This window comes from Erythrolamprus reginae, chromosome 5, assembly GCF_031021105.1.
Source record: "Erythrolamprus reginae isolate rEryReg1 chromosome 5, rEryReg1.hap1, whole genome shotgun sequence".
Classification (NCBI taxonomy): Eukaryota; Metazoa; Chordata; class Lepidosauria; order Squamata; family Dipsadidae; genus Erythrolamprus; species Erythrolamprus reginae.
This window is the reverse complement of record NC_091954.1, coordinates 56,694,773-56,715,674: the sequence shown is the minus strand read 5'-3', so window position 1 is coordinate 56,715,674 and position 20,902 is coordinate 56,694,773. Positions and strand designations below refer to the sequence as shown.

Here is a 20,902-nt window from a genome sequence, read left to right as displayed (position 1 = left end):
TTATTTTGTGGGCTGCCTTGAGGACACTTGGTATAATAAACCATTAAAAGAGTAACATGTGAAATGGGCAAAAAACCAAGGACACTGTCTTTCTAGGAGCCTAGTTGCGTGCAAACAAAGAGGAAGTGAGATGCAGATGGGGTTATTCCTATTCATGCACCAGAATACTGTTTGACATATTTAAATTGGCTACACCCTCTTTTTCCCACTCCAATGTACTATTAACTCATGATATAATCTTTACATTTACTCTCTTGCTTATGATATTATGTAGAAAATTATTATCTTCAAGTTATGCCTCTTTTATTCATTTATGAAATCCTTGTGCTATCATAATAAGCCACAAGGGCTGGCCATAAGATTAAGAGAAGAAATATGATCTCTCCACCAGGACGGGACACACGCCTATGAAATAAATGATGCTCATCCATCATATTTGAGGAGGACCTTGACATCTAATTGGTTGTGGGCTGTACGTGATGTGTCCACAGGTGGCTGGTAAGGCCTATACCAGTGATGGCAAACCTTTTTTTCCTCGGGTGCCAAAAGAGCGTGCACAAGTGCTTTTGCGCATGTGCAAGTGCCCACACCCATAATTCAATGCCTGGGGGGATGAAAACAGCTTCCCTCACCCACCAGAGGCCCTCTGGAGACCAGAAACTGCCTGTTTCACAACTTCTGGTGGGCCCAGTAGGCTCGTGTTTTGCTCTCTCCAGGCTCCAAAGACTTCTCTGGAGCCGGGAGAAAGTAAAAATGCCTTCCCCCCCACGCCGCTGGAGGCTCTCTGGAAGCCAAAAACATCCTCCCAGAACCTCTGTGTGAACCAAAGTTCAGCCTGCCAACACACACATGCACATTGGAGCTGAGCTAGGGCAACGGCTCACGTGCCAGGAGATATAGCTCTGCGTGCCATCTGTGGCACCCGTGCCATAGATTCGCCATCACTGGCCTATATAGTCACGAAATGTTCTGCTACATGTTGGGCAGACATGTGTGGCACCATTGTCACAGCATTTGCAGCTCTGTCTTTGCAGAGTGCTGAAACAAATAAGCAATGTACATTCCTTCTATGCGTGGACTTCCTGTACAGCAGCTGTTGGCTTCTGTGCATGGAATGGAGAAGGCCATTGTCCTTTCAATTGCCTCAGGCAGTAAAACGTTTGGGACAGCCAGTTTCCAATCTAAAACTAAAATTGCTGGCAAAAGTTAAGTGCAGATGAAGTGGAAGAAAATTCCTTTCACCCCTAGCACACCTGCTGGACATCAGTTTAGAGAAGATAAAAAAGTGAACACACCATTGTTCCTGAATGCCCCCCCCCTCAAAAAAGACTATTGGCAAGCAAGAAACAACCCAACATAAGAGCACAAGTTTTGAAGCTCTCCAGAACTCTTTGGGGCTGCTTTTCCTGACCTGATCTGGAAGATGTGAAAGTTGATGTTTTGCACTTGGGGGGGGGGGGAATAGCGGAACATATATATACAGTACCCTTAGACCAGTGTTTTTCAACCAGTGCGCCATGAGACATGGTCAGGTGTGCCGCGAAGCTCAGAGAGAGAAAGAAAGCAAGAGAGAGAAAGAGCGAGAGAGAGAAAGAGAACAAGAGAGAGAAAGCAAGAGAGAGAGAAAGAGAACAAGAGAAAGAAAGCAAGAGAGAGAGAAAGAGAACAAGAGAAAGAAAGCAAAAGAGAGAAAGAGAGGGAGGGAAGGAGAGAGAGAGAAAGACATAGAGGGAGATAAGGAGGGAGAGAGAAAGAGAGCAAAAGAGAGAGGAAGGACGGAAGAGAAAGAAAGAGGGATGGAGAAAGAAAGAAGGAAGGGAGAGAAAGAAAGAGTGAGGGAGAGAGAAATAGAGCGAAAGGGAGGAAGAGAGAGAGAGATTTTTTTTGTCCAAACTTTTTTTAGCCCCCACCCTCCCCTCGATCAATGTGCCCCAGGGTTTCATAAATGTAAAAACTGTGCCGCGGCTCAAAAAAGATTGAAAATCACTGCCTTAGACTATCCACTGTTGACCTTTCCCGATTCCTAAGAGGTCAGTAAGTGGCGTGCATAACTGCACCAGGATGCCTTTCGTCCCCTGTCCTAATGTTTCTTTTTTACTAGTATCAAGTATATGAATATTATTATATCTTTGCATACCACCAACATGTACTTGACAAAACAAACAAACAAATTAATTAATTAATAAAATTATGATCAGAAGCGCTATTGAAAACGACTTGCCGCTTCTCCAGCGCCATATGCACAAACACCAACTAATTCGCGGCTGTACTACCTGGAAAAAAGACGGCCGCATTTTTTCCCCCCTTGAGAGTCACGCGCGGGTTAGGAAGAGGCAGCGGCAACTTTGACCGCGCGCCGCCCTCGCCCACTCTCGGCGCTCTCCTTCTTCCTCCCCGTTCTCGTTATTTTTTTCACGGAGCGGCCGCTCCGCAGGTCAGAGACGGCAGGAAAAGCGACGGCGGGTTGCGGCTCGTCTGGTGTGCAGCAACGAGAGGGCGAGAAACGCGGGTTAACCCCCCTCTGACTAGACAGGAGGGAGCAGGAGATGCCCCGAGGACACCCAAGAGGCCGCTCCACGCCCCTTCCCGAGAGCCTCCACCTTTCGACGCCGCCCTCCCTACGGGACCTCCCTCCGTGGGAAGCCAGGCGGCAGGCAGACCCTCTCCGCGCCCCTCCCGAAAAGGCTTCCCTCTGAACTCCCTCAGCCACCGGACAGGAAGGGCGCTGTGGGGGGAGAGGAAAAGACACCGCTGCAAGGGCCACCCCGGGAACTCGGTGGGGTCGTCAGCTCCTTGAGAGCGGCGGCGGCGGCGCCAACTCCTCTCCGAGAAGGGCTTCCCGCGGGCTCTGCCCCTTCGGTCATCAGGCGAGTCCCGTTCCTGAGGTAAACGAGGTGGCGGCTGTTCCGGCCGCCCATTGGTTGCCGAGTGCTTGACGCGCGGGCCGCGGGGAGGCGTCCTGGACGCCGGAGCCCGCCGGCGGAGCGCTCGCAAACATGCTGCAGCCTCGGAGCAAGTCGGTCGCCGTTCCGACGGCGCTGGCGGGGAGAAGGACTCGCTTCGCCTTCATGCCTCCAGCCTGGATGCCCTAAGCTGACCCCCTTGGCCTCGCCGCACAGCCATGGGAGAGGCATGGCCCTTCTTAGAGGATCGCCCTCCCAACCGAACCAACTTGACGGCTCAGGCTGGCCTGAGATCCCTCAACTTCTCCACTGACTTGGATCAACCTGGCAGCTGGAAGGCGGAAGAGCTGTCCCAGCAGTGGGTGGTGGGCATGAGCCTCCTGATGTCTTTGATGGTAACCTTCATTGTGGTGGGCAATGGTCTGGTGATAGCGGCCATTGGGAGGACGCAGCGGCTGCAAACCCTCACCAATGTCTTCATCACTTCCCTGGCTTGTGCTGACTTGGTGATGGGCTCCGTGGTGGTGTCTTTTGGGGCCACCCTAGTAGTGCAAGGCTCTTGGCTGTGGGGCTCCTTCCTATGTGAATGCTGGATTTCGGTGGACGTCTTGTGTGTGACAGCGAGCATAGAGACCTTGTGCGTCATTGCCATTGACCGTTATTTGGCCATCATTTCGCCCTTCCGCTACCAGAGCCTCATGACCAAAAAACGTGCCAAGATCATTGTCTGTGTTGTCTGGGCCATTTCTGCCTTGGTGTCCTTCTTGCCCATCATGATGCATTGGTGGAGAGATAAAGATCCCGAGGCTCAGCAATGCTACGATGACCCCAGCTGCTGTGACTTTGTCACCAACAGGGCATATGCTATTGCATCCTCTGTCGTCTCTTTCTACATCCCTCTTTTTGTTATGATTTTTGTCTACATTAGAGTCTACAGAGAAGCCAAGGAGCAGATGAAGAAGATTGATAAGTGTGAGGGCAGGTTCTACAATAATCACCAGCAGCACCAGCATCCAGTCCACCAGCACCTGCCTATCTTGGGTAATGGCCAAACTAATCGAAGAAAAACATCCCGGATTCTAGCTATAAGGGAACAAAAAGCACTTAAAACTCTGGGCATCATCATGGGGGTTTTTACTCTCTGTTGGCTACCGTTTTTCTTGGTCAATATAGTCAAAGTCTTTAATAGAGGTCTTGTACCAGACCAACTCTTTGTATTCTTCAACTGGTTGGGCTATGCCAACTCTGCCTTCAATCCCATCATTTACTGCAGGAGCCCTGATTTTCGTAAGGCCTTCAAAAGGATGTTGTGCTGTCCTAGAAAAGCAGACCGGAGGTTGCATGCCAGCACTGGAGAGCTCTCTCATTACCCTGGAGGTTTCATCAGTACCTTGGGAAATACAGCTCCGTGCACTCTTGGAGGGACATGGTCTGATTACAATGGTGGTATTCAGGATGGAAGTGACTCCAGCTTGGAGGAAGGGAACAGTAAAATCTCCTATTCAGAATCCAAGGTATAAAGGGCATGTGGTGAGTGGGATAAAAGAAATGGGAGGGTATGTTGCATATTAAAAAGCAAGAAAGAGAGCCAAAACAATAGTTCCCCCTTAAAGGAACACATCAGGAGACTGGCTAATACTCAAAACTCCAGAGTGACTTTTCTCAGTTGGAAGAAGATACTGTACTATTTATCTGAATTGAAGTACAAAGCAGGTGAACTTGTATGCAGCATATGTCTTATCCAAATGGAAGGAAACAGAAGAGTGACTGACCACTGGGGGGAAAAAGGAAACTACATTTTCCAAGTCATTTGGATTATTATTTTTGGATTATATGCTGCAAAGGTGGCGGTGGGGAGGTTAGGTAAGTAGGGAGTGGTGTCCCAGGAAAGGAACAAAAGCAAGTTGCAAGGATTATGTAAAAGAAATGTTTCAGGAAAAGTTGAATTTGTAGCAAGGGTTCAGCCAAACATTAATGGAAAAGCTAGGCAGGGCTCTCCTGATAGTGGAGGAAATAGGAAGAAGCCCTTGGCTGACTGTTTAATTTTAGAGCTAGAGATAACGCCCTTAGTTGTTTTTACTATTATTGGGTGTGTCAGTAGCACAAGTAGCCTTTTTTTTGTTTGCTTTTAATTTATTCAATCCTTGAAAGGAAAAGAAGAAGTGCTGGCCACCTGTTTATCTTTCCTGAGATCGGTGTGAATTTCAGGCAGGAAACAACTATAGAAACCATGCTTAAAGTCTATTTGGATTAAGCCATTGAAACATTTTCTAATGAGTTTTGTTACGCAGTTTGATCATCCAATGCATGTTAAGTCGGGAGCGAGTTTCATTAAACTTGTTTCCGTATACAGTTAAGTGCTCATTAGCTTATAGCCTTGAAAACCTACATGCTCCTTAATAAGATCCATCAGAAATACTGCAAATGGAGTGTATTTTTGTTTTGATCCAATTCTCTTGGGTTTCACCCAATGATATCAGGGATAAGGGATATAATATGAGACATCAGCAGTAAGGCTATAAAACATCTACCTCAAGCTGTGCATATTGTACAAGAAAAATGTGTTTATATTAAACAGCTTATTTATTGCTAGTTATGGGTTTTTTAAAAATAGAGTCAGGAGTATCTCAATATACAAATTGTTCACATTGAAAAATGGAAGAGAAAATTTGGCTATAAGCACCAGAAATATGACTGCACATTTGAAAAGAATGAGAGGGGTTTTCCCCCCCTTTTTGCACAGTATTAACAAAGTTCTCACACTCACGCACACACAAACACACACATCTTTATAGACAGACCCATTGGAAAACAAAGTAGATTTCTAACCTGATTTCTACTGCAGGCTGATGGTTATTTTTTAAAACAATTGTATGTGATTTAATGGAGGTACTGTAAGTATGTTCATGGCCAAGAGTTTCTATTCGTAACTTCTCTAACTCCCAGAAAATAATGCGAACCTTTTGTGAATTTAGTGCTTCATTGTCTTTCTCCATTTTTACTTTTGTGCATTTATGTGTCTGTGTGTCTGTGTATGTGAGGAACTGTATGCACATGCATTTTATATTGTATTTATATTCTTGGGGTGCGGTTTACTACTGTATTTCATTGGTCTACGTGCAATAAAAAACACTGCAGCACAAGCAAGTGTATTTACAATGTGTCTTTAAAAGTGCAGGAATTAGATTCATTTTTGATTAAAAACAGTGACTGTTTTTCTGAAAATATAGATCATGTTACCAATACAGTTGAACTTAATAGCTTTTCCTGACATAATTGTCTTTTAAAAAAATAAGCTTGCTGTACCAAATAAGGCAGCATTCTTGTTACACTGAAGACTGTTGACTTCTCTGAAATTCCCTGGCTAAAAGCAAATCATTTTCAGCTTGGCTATAATTACATTAGCTACTTTTTTTTAATAGGTTACCTTTATCAATTTAATTTAGTCTGATGATAAAAACTGAATGAGATGGCTGGAGATAGTGCATAAACAGTGTGGATTTCATTTGAGAACTATTAGGAAGGAGAGATTAAGTGTGCTTTGAGATGCACAAGCTATACATTGTTTGCGTACAATAAATCATACAGATGTTTAGTGATATACTTCAGCTACATGATAAACCATACGATTTTAAATCAATTCAGAATAAGCACTTTTCTAACTGCTTTCCTGCAGTATCTCTTTTGAAAAGTTGCAGTACAATAGAACAGAAATCACCATTAAAATAGGAAGCAAATCAGTTGAGAAAGAGAAACTCTAATTATTGTGAAGTTTCTTAATTTATTGCCACTTTTGTCTTATTTGTTTGTCTATTTTTAAATAGAAGCTGGTGATAATTTCAGAGTTTTACTTAACCTTAGATCTCATGATATTAAAAAAAATGATTCCCTCAAAAATGAATTCATTGCCATCAGAACTTCAAGTTCATGTGAGTGAATGCAAGCCTTACTAGCAATGTGGTCACTGTGTTTAATGAATATTTTGAATAGACTAGTTTGATTATCTTGCAATTTTAGATACTTATTCATTGATACCACTGCTAACAGGAATTCTCCATTTTCATTAACAGTAAAGCAGCAGAACTGCAAATGAAATTGTATGCCATTAGAAAGCATTGCCACCAAAATAGTCTCATGATGGCTATTAACTATCAAGCAAAAATATTTCCAGTGAAAAGAAATAAAAGCTGGTCTATCATCAGCTGATTGTTGCCTTGAATTCATGATCTGGAGTAATCTACTGAGATCTAGACAATATTGAATACGTTTCATTAAAATTATACAACACACCAGTCAGGATTTAAAAATTGCTTGTGCCTTTTAACTATGATTGGATTCGACTTTGAAAGACAGGTTAAAAAAATGTTGGATCAATACTGCAGTTTATTTTAAAAAGAAGAATGCTGCCTACTGCACTAGCTTTCTCCAGGCTGCTATTCTCTAATAGTATTAAGATAAGAATTCCCAATCAGCAGAGCCAATCAGAATTCTGCCTGAAAATTTTAGAATTTGTCATGAGAACATGCTGGAAATCATGGAGAAGGCTGATTTAAACACAGTGCTTTTGATAATATTGTAGACATGATACTATGAGCTGAAAATATTATTAGAGAATATTATTAGAGATGTCATTGGTGTTGTCCACTTGTTATAATAGATGGCTCTTGGTTCCATTTTTTGTTGGTTCCCCTTTGGTATTGAGTTTCCCCTGGATAGCCTTAAGTATTCTTAAGTCTTCCATTATATTACGAACACATTATCCTCTGTATTAAGTTGTGTTGTAGCTTTGAGCTTTGTATCATGCTCCTTGGCATGGGTTTATATACTGCTTTCAGTTTCATTCAGTACTGAAATTAAAATATATGGGGGGGGGAGGAAACTGATAGAACTGAAGTGATTTTTCATTGCTAATAATGGGCCATGAAAGAAAGAGAGAAGATTATTGTCAACATATTCAAAAATTCCTCTTTTTTGGACTCAAGGATGGTGCATTGGCTCCATGTACTAACTATATCAGTTTTTGAGAGAAACAGTATACAGGATATGATGTACATCAGTTGCCTTGGACTATTTTAAATGTACTAAATAATCTGGGCTTCACTCAGCAGTGGCTGAGTATCACAGGGCCATGGATACAGCTTAACACCTATCGGATTTGTCTTCAGTGCCAGGCTGGAGTCGCCTGTATGGACTACAAAGTTTTGGGATGCTATGATATACACATAACAGTTACAGGCAAATACACAGAGTTGGTCCAGAGAAATAGATTTGGGTAACTATGGAGACTGCACTGGCAAAATGCCAATGAAGCGTGTGTCTTCTGCTGATATATAGAATGTGATTAATGATAATAAAAGCTTTTCCAGTTATTCCATGTACTTTTATAAGAAGCAATATAAATATGCATACATTTGATACATCTAGTGAAACTTATGTCCACAGAGTTACCATAGATTATTCTTTGCACACTGAGGAACCTTCCGCCCTTTTCAAGTATACAGACACCTCGACTGTATACAGTTCAACTTTTGAAAGCCAAATAATTAGTGTTGATAGAAATGTAGTGAGGGGTAAAATTCCATGACATCAAATGTATTCATTTTATATTGCTGGCTAGACATTTTAGTTATGTTGAAGCTTGAGTTTGGAGCTGTGGATGCACAGGGCCCCAGAGTTCCACAAGCTGTAGTTTAGAGACCAATTTTTCTACCAACTGAGTCTTTCATCTTAAATTGCTACAGGCTTTCAGAACTGAGAGTTTGGGATAAAACCAGATGTAGGAAACCAAAAGGCCACTGTGCATGAGTGGAATAATCTCTCCATTCATTTAGACTTGGATGGTTGTAATCGGGGTGAAATGCTCCCAGTTCGGGTGTGCCTGCCAATGGTCAAAGAGCCAGTAGTGACCACAACACGAAACCTCACCCATCTGTCCGGACGCTGCCATTTGGGTTCTTTTACCTTCTGCACATGTGCAGAATGCCTTGCGCATGCACAGAGGGTAGAAGAACCCAAATGTTCGGGTGGGTGGACAAAGCTTTGCGCTTCTGTCGCTACCGGCTCTCCGACCACCGACAGGCATGCCCAAACCGGGAGAATTTCACCCCTGGTTGTAATGTTATTTCCATTGCAGAAAGCTCTGAAAAGATTATAGGCAAGGAAATATTGTAGGTAAGGAAATATTGTTTACAGATAATATTTTTGTATCTATAGTATAGAAAAAGAAAAAAAATATTTATAATCAGATACCATTCTTACCAAAATAAAGCTTTTTCTACAATTTTGTGGGTTCTCTGCTTATTTACACGTGATGCTTTTTTGCACTGTATTAACACCATTTTTAACAGCAAATTCAGCTGTCCAGGAAGGGAGTATGACACAAATCTGCAACACAATCACGGAACACACATGAAGAAGTGCATTTTGTTGGAAGGCTCATCAGAAATTTATTGCTTTCTGAATAGAAACAAGGGAAGTTGCTTATCCCAAGGGTGTATCTACCGACTCTCCATTGTTTTAGACCTGATTATGTCTGTAGTTCAATAAGGACTTTTCAATCAAGCTATCATCCTGTCCTGATATGTATATTTTATGGTTAGGATTTCCCCTTGATGTGAGTTTTTCACATACAGGTGATATGGAAATATTTCCATATAAGTAATAGCACTTATACTTACATATCACTTCACAGTGTTTTTACAGCCCTTTCTAAGACGTTTACAGAGTCAGCATATTGCCCCCAACAATCCAGGTCCATGTTTGCACTCACTTAAGAACAGCTTGGTGCTTAGCTATATATTTCAAAGTCAACAGAAATGCTTAATACCAAGTGGCCTGAACTAGATGTCTTTCATTTTGCCCTAATGTCCTATATATCTATTGTGTACTATTTTCCTTCTTCACAGCACTATGGAGATGATGCTTAAACAGAAAAGTCACCATTCAAGGCAGCTCTTAAGCTTCTTAAGCATCATATAATGTTACATGCTTTCCTTCCCTTTCTATTAGCTTAGACACTTACATGGAATTTGCTTATCATCAATTTGAGAAGAAGGAAGTATAAAAGCACCAAAAATTAATTTCCATGCAAAGCCATATCACAGCCTCCATTACGGAGTCTGTAAAAGGACGGCCTTGCATTTGTCTAAGGATGCCCAATGTGAACAACATTGGGTGATAGGTAGGTCACTTGTCATAAAATATGTGCTTTACTGTGATGGAGAATTATTTAAATCAGCATTGGGAAATTTGAGGTTCTGCAGTCATTGTTGAACTATAATTTCCAGCAATCTCATGCGGTATGATGGGAATTTGTAAGTCAGGGACCCCTACAATACTATTAAATGTCCCACCCTTGGTGCTACTTTTGTCTGTAATTCCCCAATACTAAATCTAAGTTCTTGAAAGTTTACATTTAGTTTCCAAATGACATGAATATTAAGATGATTAGTGTATTAAGGGGAATTTAGTCCCTATCATTAATTGATTAATGATGCAATCCAATAAATGTAATGTAGGAATGTAGTATTGCATGGGAAGTCTTTACTTTAAACTTGAAGGCTTTTTTATGTACTTATGCTGGAGTAAATTTCATTGAAGGCATTACAGGCCTAAAAAAGTAGGGCTTTTTAAAAAACATGGTATTCAAGTTTACTTCTTAATAAAGTCATTTTAATTTATCAAATAAATGCCTTGGTTCTGGTAAATGCAATTCTGGGGTTCCAATTATTAACAGCGAATTTCACCCATGGAGAAAATATATGATGGCAAGAAATAATTCTGTTTTGTTCTTTTATTTTTTTGGAATCTCTGATTTTGCTGAATATAAATTTGGCCACAATTTAAAAATGCTGAAATGAATACAAAATTTGGAAAAGTGCAATTATGAGTATGCATTTACCAACCTGATTCGCCTATATTCTAGAATTCGTTTATTCATGTAAACATTGCCACACTTTCAATTTCTCATCCATCATAACTCACAATATCTATCTGCATGAGCAGTTTCCCAGACAGCTAAAAATTTAACTTGCATCCAAACTAATAGTGAATTAATCAGATTTATATAATCTATTGTGTAAAAAGCATTTGTTCCAACCCAACAATTAATTCAGAGATTCACAAAGAACATGTTAGCTATAATGTTATAGAATGTACACCATTCATGGGGGAAAATTAATCTTCTGCAGTGGTTATTACATTGGGTGACCTAAATTTCAGTTGTTAACTTGGCCATGCATTAACTAGCAATCTTTCCTACCTCACAAGGTTGATGTTGTGAAGAAAAAAAATGTGGAATGCATTATGGAGCACAAGTTCTTTGAACAAAAATGTGTAACGAATCCTCATTTCCTAAACCACTGAACATGTTTAAAATGCAAGTAAGATAACTGGAGAGTATGCATACTCTTGCAGGACTATCTAGCTGGAGTCTGATATTCTAGCAAACATGCATCATCTTCCTTCCACCCTGTTGCTAATTCATCATGATGAACTAATTTGTATATCAAGATGAGCCTAGTTTAGCTATGAGTTTGTTGGACACTTTTTGATAAACTCAGCCCTGACTTCTGAATAAGAAAAAATAGTGTCCTAATGCAGTGATTTTCAACCTTTTTTAAGCCGCGGCACATTTTTTACATTTACAAAACCATGGGGCACATTGGGGGGAGGGGCTAAAAAAAGTTTGGACAAAAAATTCTCTCTCTCTCTCTTCCTCCCTTTCGCTCTATTTCTCTCTCTCTCCCTCTTTCTCTCCCTTCCTCTTTTTTTCTCTTTCTCCATCCCTCTTTCTTTCTCCCTTCCTCTTTTTTGCTTTTTCTCTCTCCCTCCCTACCTCCCTGTCTTTCTCTCCCACCTTCCCTCCCTCTCCCTCTCTCTCTCTCTCTTTCTTTCTCTCGCTTTCTTTCTTTCTCTCTCTTGTTCTCTTTCTCTCTTGCTTTCTCTCTCTCTCTCTCATTCTCTTTTTTTTTCTCTCGCTTTCTTTCTCGCTTTCTTTCTCTCTCTTGTTTTCTTTCTCTCTTACTTGCTTACTTTCTCTCTCTTGCTTTTTCTTTCTCTCTTTCTCTCTCTTTCTCTCGCTCTCTTTCTTTGTTACGTTCTCTCTCTCTTGTTTTCTTTCTCTTTCTGAGCTTCGCGGCACACCTGACCATGTCTCACGGCACACTAGTGTGCCGCGGCACACTGGTTGAAAAACACTGCCCTAATGTACTGACATTCTTTGAGTATTTCAAACTTAAACATTTTGTTTATAACCTATTCAAAGATTCAGAATGGCCATTAACGAATTTAAACTGTGAATCGGTATCTTTTAAAATGCTTATCTGCAAAATGCAGCTTACAAGCTGTTCCTAAGATGATTCACAACACAACCCTATGAGATTTTGTGAGTTTGTTCCCAGGTAAGTGCAGACAGAATTGCATCTTTAATCCTGTTATCATCTGTGAGATGACATTTGCAAAAGTCCAGGTAGGGTTTATGCTTTTAATTACAGAGGCTTAATAAACGTAATGCTGTATATTATATGTTCAACTAAGGCTGGTTTTATTTGCCCTGCATCAAAGCAGCTTCAACTAAATAGAATTAAATGTATGGATTCTATGACACATTTGTCTCCATGTGTACAGGAAATAAGGAAAGATTATTGGCAAACACTTTATTCTGGATTATTATTTCAGTACAGCGTGTTCTTAAAAAATGAAAAAGCATGCCCAAGAAAGAGTTGCAGGACAGCTGGAATAGTGTGAGGCAGGGAATCCAAACATCCATGATGTATCTCTCTTTGAAGCAAACCAGACATAAATTAACAAAGGAGCTGTAGTCAAAAGTGCAAAAATATCACATACGTTTGGATTGAAGTTTGGATAATTAAGGGAGTGAAGAGAGAGGAAAAAAAATAAATCACAACCAGCAATCACAGCAGTTGAAATATGTTGACCTTAATAGGTCTTATTCTCTATTTTCTTCCATTTAAGAAGGATTAGTACTGTAATATCCAAAGCATCTATAATAATTAATGCCTATAACTGTAAAATAAAATGCTCATTTTAGTTCTACACTCTATAATAATAATATTTTCTGTCTCAAACTATGTTTTTAGTACTTAATCAAGTGGGGTTTTTTTTCTGTTTCACCTTGTTATATCCTAACCTATTTACACTGACCATGCTATTTATTTATTTGTTTGTTTGTTTGTTTGTTTGTTTGTTTGTTTTGTCCAATGCACAACGATACACAATGAAGGTTATAGAGGTTATACTCAAGTAAAATATATTAGAGAAAGAATAGAAGTGAAAATTTAGGAATAGAATATATCAGTTAGAGAGATATGAGAGTAGTATAAGAAGAATAGAATAGAAGAATAGTAGATACAATATAGGAGATATAGGAGAGACAATAGGACAGGGGACGGGAGGCACACTAGTGCACTGATGCACGCCCCTTACTGACCTCTTAGGAATCTGGAGATGTCAACTGTGGATAGTCTGAGGGTAAAATGTTCTGGGTTAGGGCAAGATAATATGGAGTCCGGTAATGAGCTCCATGCTTCGACAACTCGATTACTAAAGTCGTATTTTTTACAGTCCAATTTGGAGCGTTTAATATTAAGCTTGTATCTGTTGTGTGCTCTTCTAAGAGGATATGTGATGAGCTTGAGAAATATGTCAAAATTATTATAATTAACCTTTCCTTTTAGACCCCAATTGTCTGTCCTAGTTCTTTAACTTAATTCCAAAGGAAACTTCAAAGATACTTTGTCCACTTTGGATGTTACTTTCCACGTGGCAGGAATGATAATGGGAACAAGAAGAATGGCGTGGGTTTCGGTCATTGCTAAATGCATGTTCCCCTGTATTTTTGCCAGTTTCTTTATTCATACTGACACCATGTAGCCAGAGCCAAAATGAGCATGAAAATATATCTGGCCTCTGTGTTTTGGATTAGTCTGATGTAACAATCCTTCATCCCCTGTAAGAATAAATGAGGCATTTTGACAAGTGTTTTACACTTTCAGAAGCAGTTTGCAGTTAGTTTTTTTTAAATTAACAAATAAATAAAACATACAGTTTATTCCTTTAATTAGAAATAAACTGGTAAAAAGCAATAAATCAACTTACTGAGAATTAAAAAAAATAGTGAAGCAGAAATGTCTTCAAGGAGGAACAAGGGACACAGAAGAATGAAAGTAGCATAGTTTCCTTTTGTAGATCCTTATACAATGTACTCTACCTCATAATATACATTATAAATATTTTAAAGGAGATATTATGGACCAGTAACATGGCCGTGCCTTTGTCTTTTTGATGAAAGCAGCAAGAACTTGTCAACACCCATACAGTGAAGTTTCAAGGAACGTGAATGGTTAGGATAAGGGTGACTGGCCACAAATGATCTGTAGGATTGTTTCAAAATGACTTATTACAAATCCAGCGCCAATTTAAGCAGTGGCCAAACTTGATATAAAGGTTATTAACATCAGTTTGTCATTACTATGATCACCATTTCTCAGACTTTAACACCCTTGAAAATGTCCAAAGATACTTCACCAGAAGAGCCCCTCACTCCTCCACTCGAAATAGAATACCCTATGAGACTAGACTTTCAATCCTGGGCCTAGAAAGTTTAGAACTAAGACGCCTTAAACACGATCTAAGTATTGCCCACAAGATCATATGCTGCAACGTCCTGCCTGTTGGCGACTACTTTAGCTTCAACCACAACAACACAAGAGCACATAACAGATTTAAACTTAATATTAACCGCTCCAAACTTGACTGTAAAAAATATGACTTCAGTAACCGAGTTGTTGAAGCATGGAACTCATTACCGGACTACATAGTGTCATCCCCAAACCCCCAACACTTTACCCTTAGATTATCTACGGTTGACCTATCCAGATTCCTAAGAGGTCAGTAAGGGACGAGTACAAGTGCACTAGAGTGCCTTCCGTCCCCTGTCCTATTGCTCTCCTATATCTCCTATACCTTTCCTCTATTCCTATATCTCTTCTTCTATTCTTTCATTGATATATTCTATTCCTATATCTTCTTTTCTATTATTTCTTAGATATATTTTACTATGAGTATCTCCTCTATAACCTTCATCATGTATTTTACTATGTGTATATTGATATATACCCACTAAAACCCTCATTGTGTATTGGACAAAATAAATAAATAAATAAAAATAAATAAAGACAAATCCATTTTGAAAGATCACAAGACCACAGAGAAATCCTTAACCGTGTTAGAACTGAATCAAGCCCACCATATTTTTATCTTCCCTAATGAAAAAAATATGTACTTTCTTAAAGAAAGAGGGGTTTGAAACTTATTTTAAGATTTTTTTAAAAAAATCACACTGAAATATTCTAAATGGTAACATATAGAGTAATGGCCAATTTTCAGGGAACTCTTAGGTGAACTATTGACCTTTACACTGAAAATATACAAGAAAGTACAGCAGCAGAATCTGCCAAAGTGGTCGGATAGTGATGACTACCTAAGCCATACACAACAGTATGCAAAGAATGCTAACTTGGCCTTTGTGATATCCATGGGGTGCAATCCAACCAATCAATCATTTGCAGCAGCCTGTGCTATTTTTATGGTGAGATACATTTTTCACTGGGGACAGCTATAATTTCAAGTACAAATATATAACATACATCTATGTTATTTCTATGCATTCCTTTTTAAGATTCATCTGAAGCTTGGATTTTATTACTAACTTCTAAGCAAGTCAGCTTTCCTATTTTAAGGCATTTTGTCATCTGGCTAAGTGGGTGGATTTCCTCCTTTCTTTTTTAACATATAAAGTTGGAGAAATAGGGTCTTTAAGACAGGAGTCTACAACCTTCGCAACTTTATGACTTGTGGACTTCAACTCCAAGAATTTCTCAAAGAATCAGAATACTAAATACATACTTGGAAGTAATGAACTCATAGCTAATCCTCACCCTGTCAAAGACCTTGGAGTACTCATATCCAATGACCTAAGTGCCAGAGGTCACTGTAACAACTTGTTCCTTTTAATATTAGATTTGTATTATATTGTATTGTTATTGTTGTTGTGAGCTGCCCCGAGTCTTCGGAGAGGGACGGAATACAAATCTAATAAATTATTATTATTATTATTATTATTATTATTATTATTATTATTATTACTATTATTAAAAAAGCACTAAGAGTTACAAACCTAAACTTATGTAGCTTCTTCTCCAGAAACACTGATCTACTAACCAGAGCTTACAAAACATTTGTCAGACCAATACTCGAATACCGCTCACCTGCATGGAGCCCACCTTGCATAATTGACATTGATACAATTGAGAGAGTCTAGAAATACTTCCCAAGAAGAGTCCTTCATTCCTCCTCTCGAAACAAATTACCTTACTCCTCTAGACTTCAAATACTATGGTTAGACAATCTACAACTAAGTCACCTCCGAACTGATGTAACTGTTGTTCATAAGATCATAACGCCCTTTCTGTTAGTGACTACTTCACCTTCAACAACAACAGCACAAGGTCACTAATAGATACAAACTAAATGCAAAGCACTGGATTGGAGAAAATATGACCTCAGCAACAGAGTGATCAATGCCTAGAACTCACTACCTGACTTTGTTGTTTCTTCCCTTAACCCTAATATTTTTAACCTTAAATTATCTACTGTGGACCTCTCCTCTTTTCTAAGAGGTCTGTCTGTAAGGGGCATGCATAAGCACACTATTGTGCCTACGTCCCTGTCCTTTTGTCCTATTATCCTTTTGATCCCTTCTTTATGTATTGTTATGTTAATACAAACTATAATTCTATACTTGTGTGACAAATATAATAAATAAAATAAATAAATAAGTCCACAGCACATGCTGGGAATTGGAGTCCACAAATCGTAAAGTTGTCAAGGTTGGAGACTGGCCTAGGCAGAAAGGAAAAAGTCAGCAGTTTGGTGGTTTGAATCCCTAATATAGGTCTCCTGCGTGAGCAGCAGGTTGCACTAGATTACCTCCCTTCCAACTCTGTTACATACAGGCAAAGAAATCTGCACTGAAGTTTTTTTACTCTGCAGTTATAACAGAGTGGCATTAAGGACTCATTTATTGCCACAAATTCTCAAACACTACAGGAAAAGAGTAAGTTTATAATTCCAAAATAGCAAGTCCATAACATTTAAATGTGTTTCCTGAACCTACTGATAAAGTTCATGAAATGAGGTTGAAAGGCATCCTTTTATTGTTTTGATTTTAGAGAATTGCTGTGATTGATTTTACCATGGTTATCTTAAATCGTTTTGTATCTCTGCTGAGCTGCTGTGGCTCAGTACAAAACCAGCAGCAACATTAGTTGGCATGCAAGAGTTAAAATAGCTTAACATCTTGTTTGTTGGCTTGTGATAGGTGATGGGCTGGGATGTAATTATCATTTGAGTAGCAGCCAGCTTTGTACTAATCAGAAAAAGAAGACATGTTCTACTGGAAGGATTAGACATCTAAAAATAGATTTGCAATGGTCACATCAGCAAGTGAAATGAAATTCATTCACACAGCCACCGTGGCAAACAAACACACAATGCTAGTGTTTCAATTCCCCTTGGACAATCCAGTTTGCCAAAACTCTTCTCATATAATGCATCGAAAATATAGTATTATGCGCTTACTAAATGGTGTCAAGCAGTTTTCCTAACAGAATTATGGATTACTATGGCTCACTGGCTTGTATTCAGAAGCTGCAAAAATCTTAACGGGAGAAAGTAGTAGTACAGTGGTACCTCTACTTAAGAAGGCCTCTACTTAAGAACTTTTCTAGATAAGAACCAGATGTTCAAGATTTTTTTGCCTCTTCTTAAGAACCTTTTTCTACTTAAGAACCCGAACCTGGAAAAATTTCCCAGGAAATTTGAGAGCAGCATGAAGGCCCGGCTAGTTTCCTGCCATTCCCCCTTTAATCCCGGCCATCTCAGGCTCTTCTGGGCTGCCAGAGGAGCCTTTCGGTGGCGCTTAATGAGGCTTTGGCAGTCCAGAGTGAACGAAGCATTTTCCTTTCTCTGGGCACTTGGGGAGGGAATAAACCTCTGCCACTCCCTTCGCTCTGGGCAGCGACTGTCCTCCTCCTCTTCTTCCTCCTCCTCCTCCCACCGAAATTCCAAGCTTTTATTTCTTTCCTAATGGGTTTGCACGCATTATTTGCTTTTACATTGAAAAATTGCTTCTACTTACCAACTTTTCTACTTAAGAACCCGGTCACCGAACGAATTAAGTTCTTAAGTAGAGGAACCACTGTATACATAGTTGCTTTTGTATAAATAATAATTTGGCTTTCAAAAAATCAGGAACAGTATTCAAATAGTGTTATTTAAAACAGTTGCTTTTATTTTGCTAAATAAACAGTCCATAATAAAGAAAGCAGAGTTGCTTGCTTGATTCAGTCACCTGAAAAGGAGACAGAGAAATATTGTTACAATCGTTTTATTAGATGCCAGTACCAGAAATATCTATCCAGGCAATCCACAGCATATGAAGAAAGACAAATGTTTGCCTTTAAATTATTATTTCCTTGTGCCAGCTGGCCTTTTGCTCTCCCAGTTGTCTCTAAATTATGAAATAAGAGTTATCAGGAAGATCCAAGATTAGATCTCTGAGTACGTTCCCCAAATTGCAAATTGCAGGGGATCTAACAATGGATCCATGATGGTTTTCAACCTTTCAAAGGTTTTCATACCTACAGATGTTAGAGCAGCTGGTCTGTAGTCGTTCAGTTCAGATGGTGGGCTTCGACACTGGGATGATAGTAGAGCATTTGAAGCAAGAAGGAACTAAGTAACCTCATCAGCTCTAGTCTGAAAAATCAAGGTCAGAGAATACCCAAACCCACTCATCCTTGAGCTACAAATATTCTCCTTTATGGTCTTTTTTCAGTTGGTGGTTTTTGAAATACTTGGAACATACACCTTAAAGAGTGAATAAAGATTAAAAACAAACGCAAGTTACTGGCAACACATACAACTGGAAGTCCTCCCTTAAAATTGCAATTAAACCATGGTCAGACTTAAGTTGATAAATATACAAAGAATAAAATGGCATTTTGAACTATTTATTTAACTTTAAGCATACTTATGAAGTAGCACTCCATTCTCTGGATGCTCAAGATAATAATACAAATTGAGATAAGCAGGCAACATTAAAAAGAAAGATTTCCAGAGGTCATTAAAATTATATGATGAGATTAGTTGTATAGACAAGGGGGAACTTTGCAGGGTTCTGTTTCAGAAGTGTAGTTTAATTTAAACCAAGAGAAACTAAATTCCCCATTTTATGAACCAACTGGAGAAAAGGATAAAATGTTAAGTCCAAATGTATGCAATTTATGTCATGTATATCAGTTCATACCTGACCTGTGTAATTAAAGTACATAAATTATTTAATTATGCAGTTGACATAAATTATATCAATGATCAAACTGCTTCAGGAAGACTTTGTCCTTTATTTAAAATTGTGTCTATTCTGTTTTATATCTGTTCAACATGTTTCTGTAAAATTGAACATTTACTGTATCGTGAATTGCTTGAAGAATCCTTGAAATAACTGTATCATTAATATAGAGTAATTATGAATAGTCAATACATATACTATGAAAACGTTTCACATTGGATTTGATTCATTCGAAACAGGCAATCTTAACAACAATTTCACACACATTGTTTTTCATATACAGCTATAGCTTCCATGGAAAAAATGTGTGTGATCATTTCCAAAGTATGATGCCAATGTTTATTTAACCACAATAGTCTACACCAGCAACATACTGTATAAATCAGTAATAGTGACTCATGCCATGTATTGTATAATCATTTCAGTTATTGAATACATGATAAGTAATAAATAAATAAATAGTCTACGGAGAGGGGCGGCATACAAATCTAATAAATAAAAATAAATAAATAAATAAATAAATACTTCCAATTCATTTAACAAGTAATCATGGAGTTATTTTCTCCATCCATGTAGATGATCTCTTTGCGTATTCCTTTTTGGGTATAATTTAAACAACAGTGTAAAGATGAATTAGGAAACCTGGCTTCTGTTTCCTAACTCCTGTTAAGTGTTTTCTTTATAGCTTATAAAAATGGTCACACTTTGTCTATTAATGAGTCTCTGTTTTGCATATACAAATGCAGTCTGCTTTTACCAACCCTTTTCAGTCTTTAAAGGAGCTCTCACACATGGCAACCTCATCACTTCATCCAGAGTTATTCTCCTATAAGATGTGGACCACAGAGTATATATAAGACACTGTAAGAAGAAAAGTATAAAGACATGAAATTCCAGTGTGTGTGTTTTTGTTCTTGTTTGTTTGGTGTTACAATGTCAAAATCGTTATTTATTTGCTTGTTTATTATGGCACCTTTATTATTTTTACAAATAATTTAAGGCAGCAAGCATACACAATATTCCTTTATCCTGTTCTGCTGGTGAGCTGAGCTGGACTGAGAGTGAGTGATTGGTCCAGACTGTTACCCAGCTAGTTTTAAAGGCTAAGTAAGGCAGGATTTAAGCTCTTCGTCTCCCTATTTCTACACTGGTTCTTTAACATTAATTAATATTAATTTGACTCAGAATATACGGTAACTTATTGGATCACAAAATTGCAGATAAATAAGTTTGCCAACCATATTTATGACCATCAACCAGTCCTGCTTATTAGCTATGACATACAGCACTGCAGTTATAACATCTTGCTTAGGTGCACAAGTGTAAAAGAGTCAACAATTATATTAATAAATACTGAATAACTATAACTTGTTAAGGAACATATTGTTTGTTTCCAGAAGTTCTGATCTTCTTCCTTGGCTACCTCAAATTAAGCTTGTAATAGGAAATTGTAATTGAAACATTGATAAACAGATGTCAAATTTTATAGGAAACTTTTGGGTCAGGAGACCAAGTAGTTTGGATTAGCCAAAGGCATCACCCTATCTTTTTCAATTTTATATTGATT

The 20,902-nt window shown here is 38.8% G+C and overlaps 1 protein-coding gene and 1 long non-coding RNA gene across 2 annotated transcripts in view; one reads left to right on the top strand and one right to left on the bottom strand.

The window, feature by feature from the left end:
- The first annotated feature begins 2,603 nt into the window (after nt 1–2,603).
- ADRB1 (adrenoceptor beta 1) lies at nt 2,604–7,065 on the top strand. The gene has a single exon (XM_070752675.1). The coding sequence runs from the start codon at nt 3,122–3,124 to the stop codon at nt 4,421–4,423; it is 1,302 nt and encodes a 433-aa protein (XP_070608776.1). The 5' UTR covers nt 2,604–3,121; the 3' UTR covers nt 4,424–7,065.
- Nucleotides 7,066–18,271: 11,206 nt separating this feature from the next.
- Nucleotides 18,272–20,902, bottom strand: part of LOC139168428 (uncharacterized) — a 28,606-nt gene continuing 25,975 nt past the window's right edge. The window contains exons 3-4 of the long non-coding RNA XR_011559290.1: nt 18,626–18,854; nt 18,272–18,336 (exon numbers count right to left, since the gene is read on the bottom strand). This is a non-coding gene — a long non-coding RNA (uncharacterized lncRNA). The remainder of the gene's footprint in view (nt 18,337–18,625; nt 18,855–20,902) is intronic.

Bases quoted from the DNA above. Each gene is read 5' to 3' on its own strand.
- ADRB1 (XM_070752675.1), top strand. From the start codon at position 3,122: ATGGGAGAGGCATGGCCCTTCTTAGAGGATCGCCCTCCCAACCGAACC.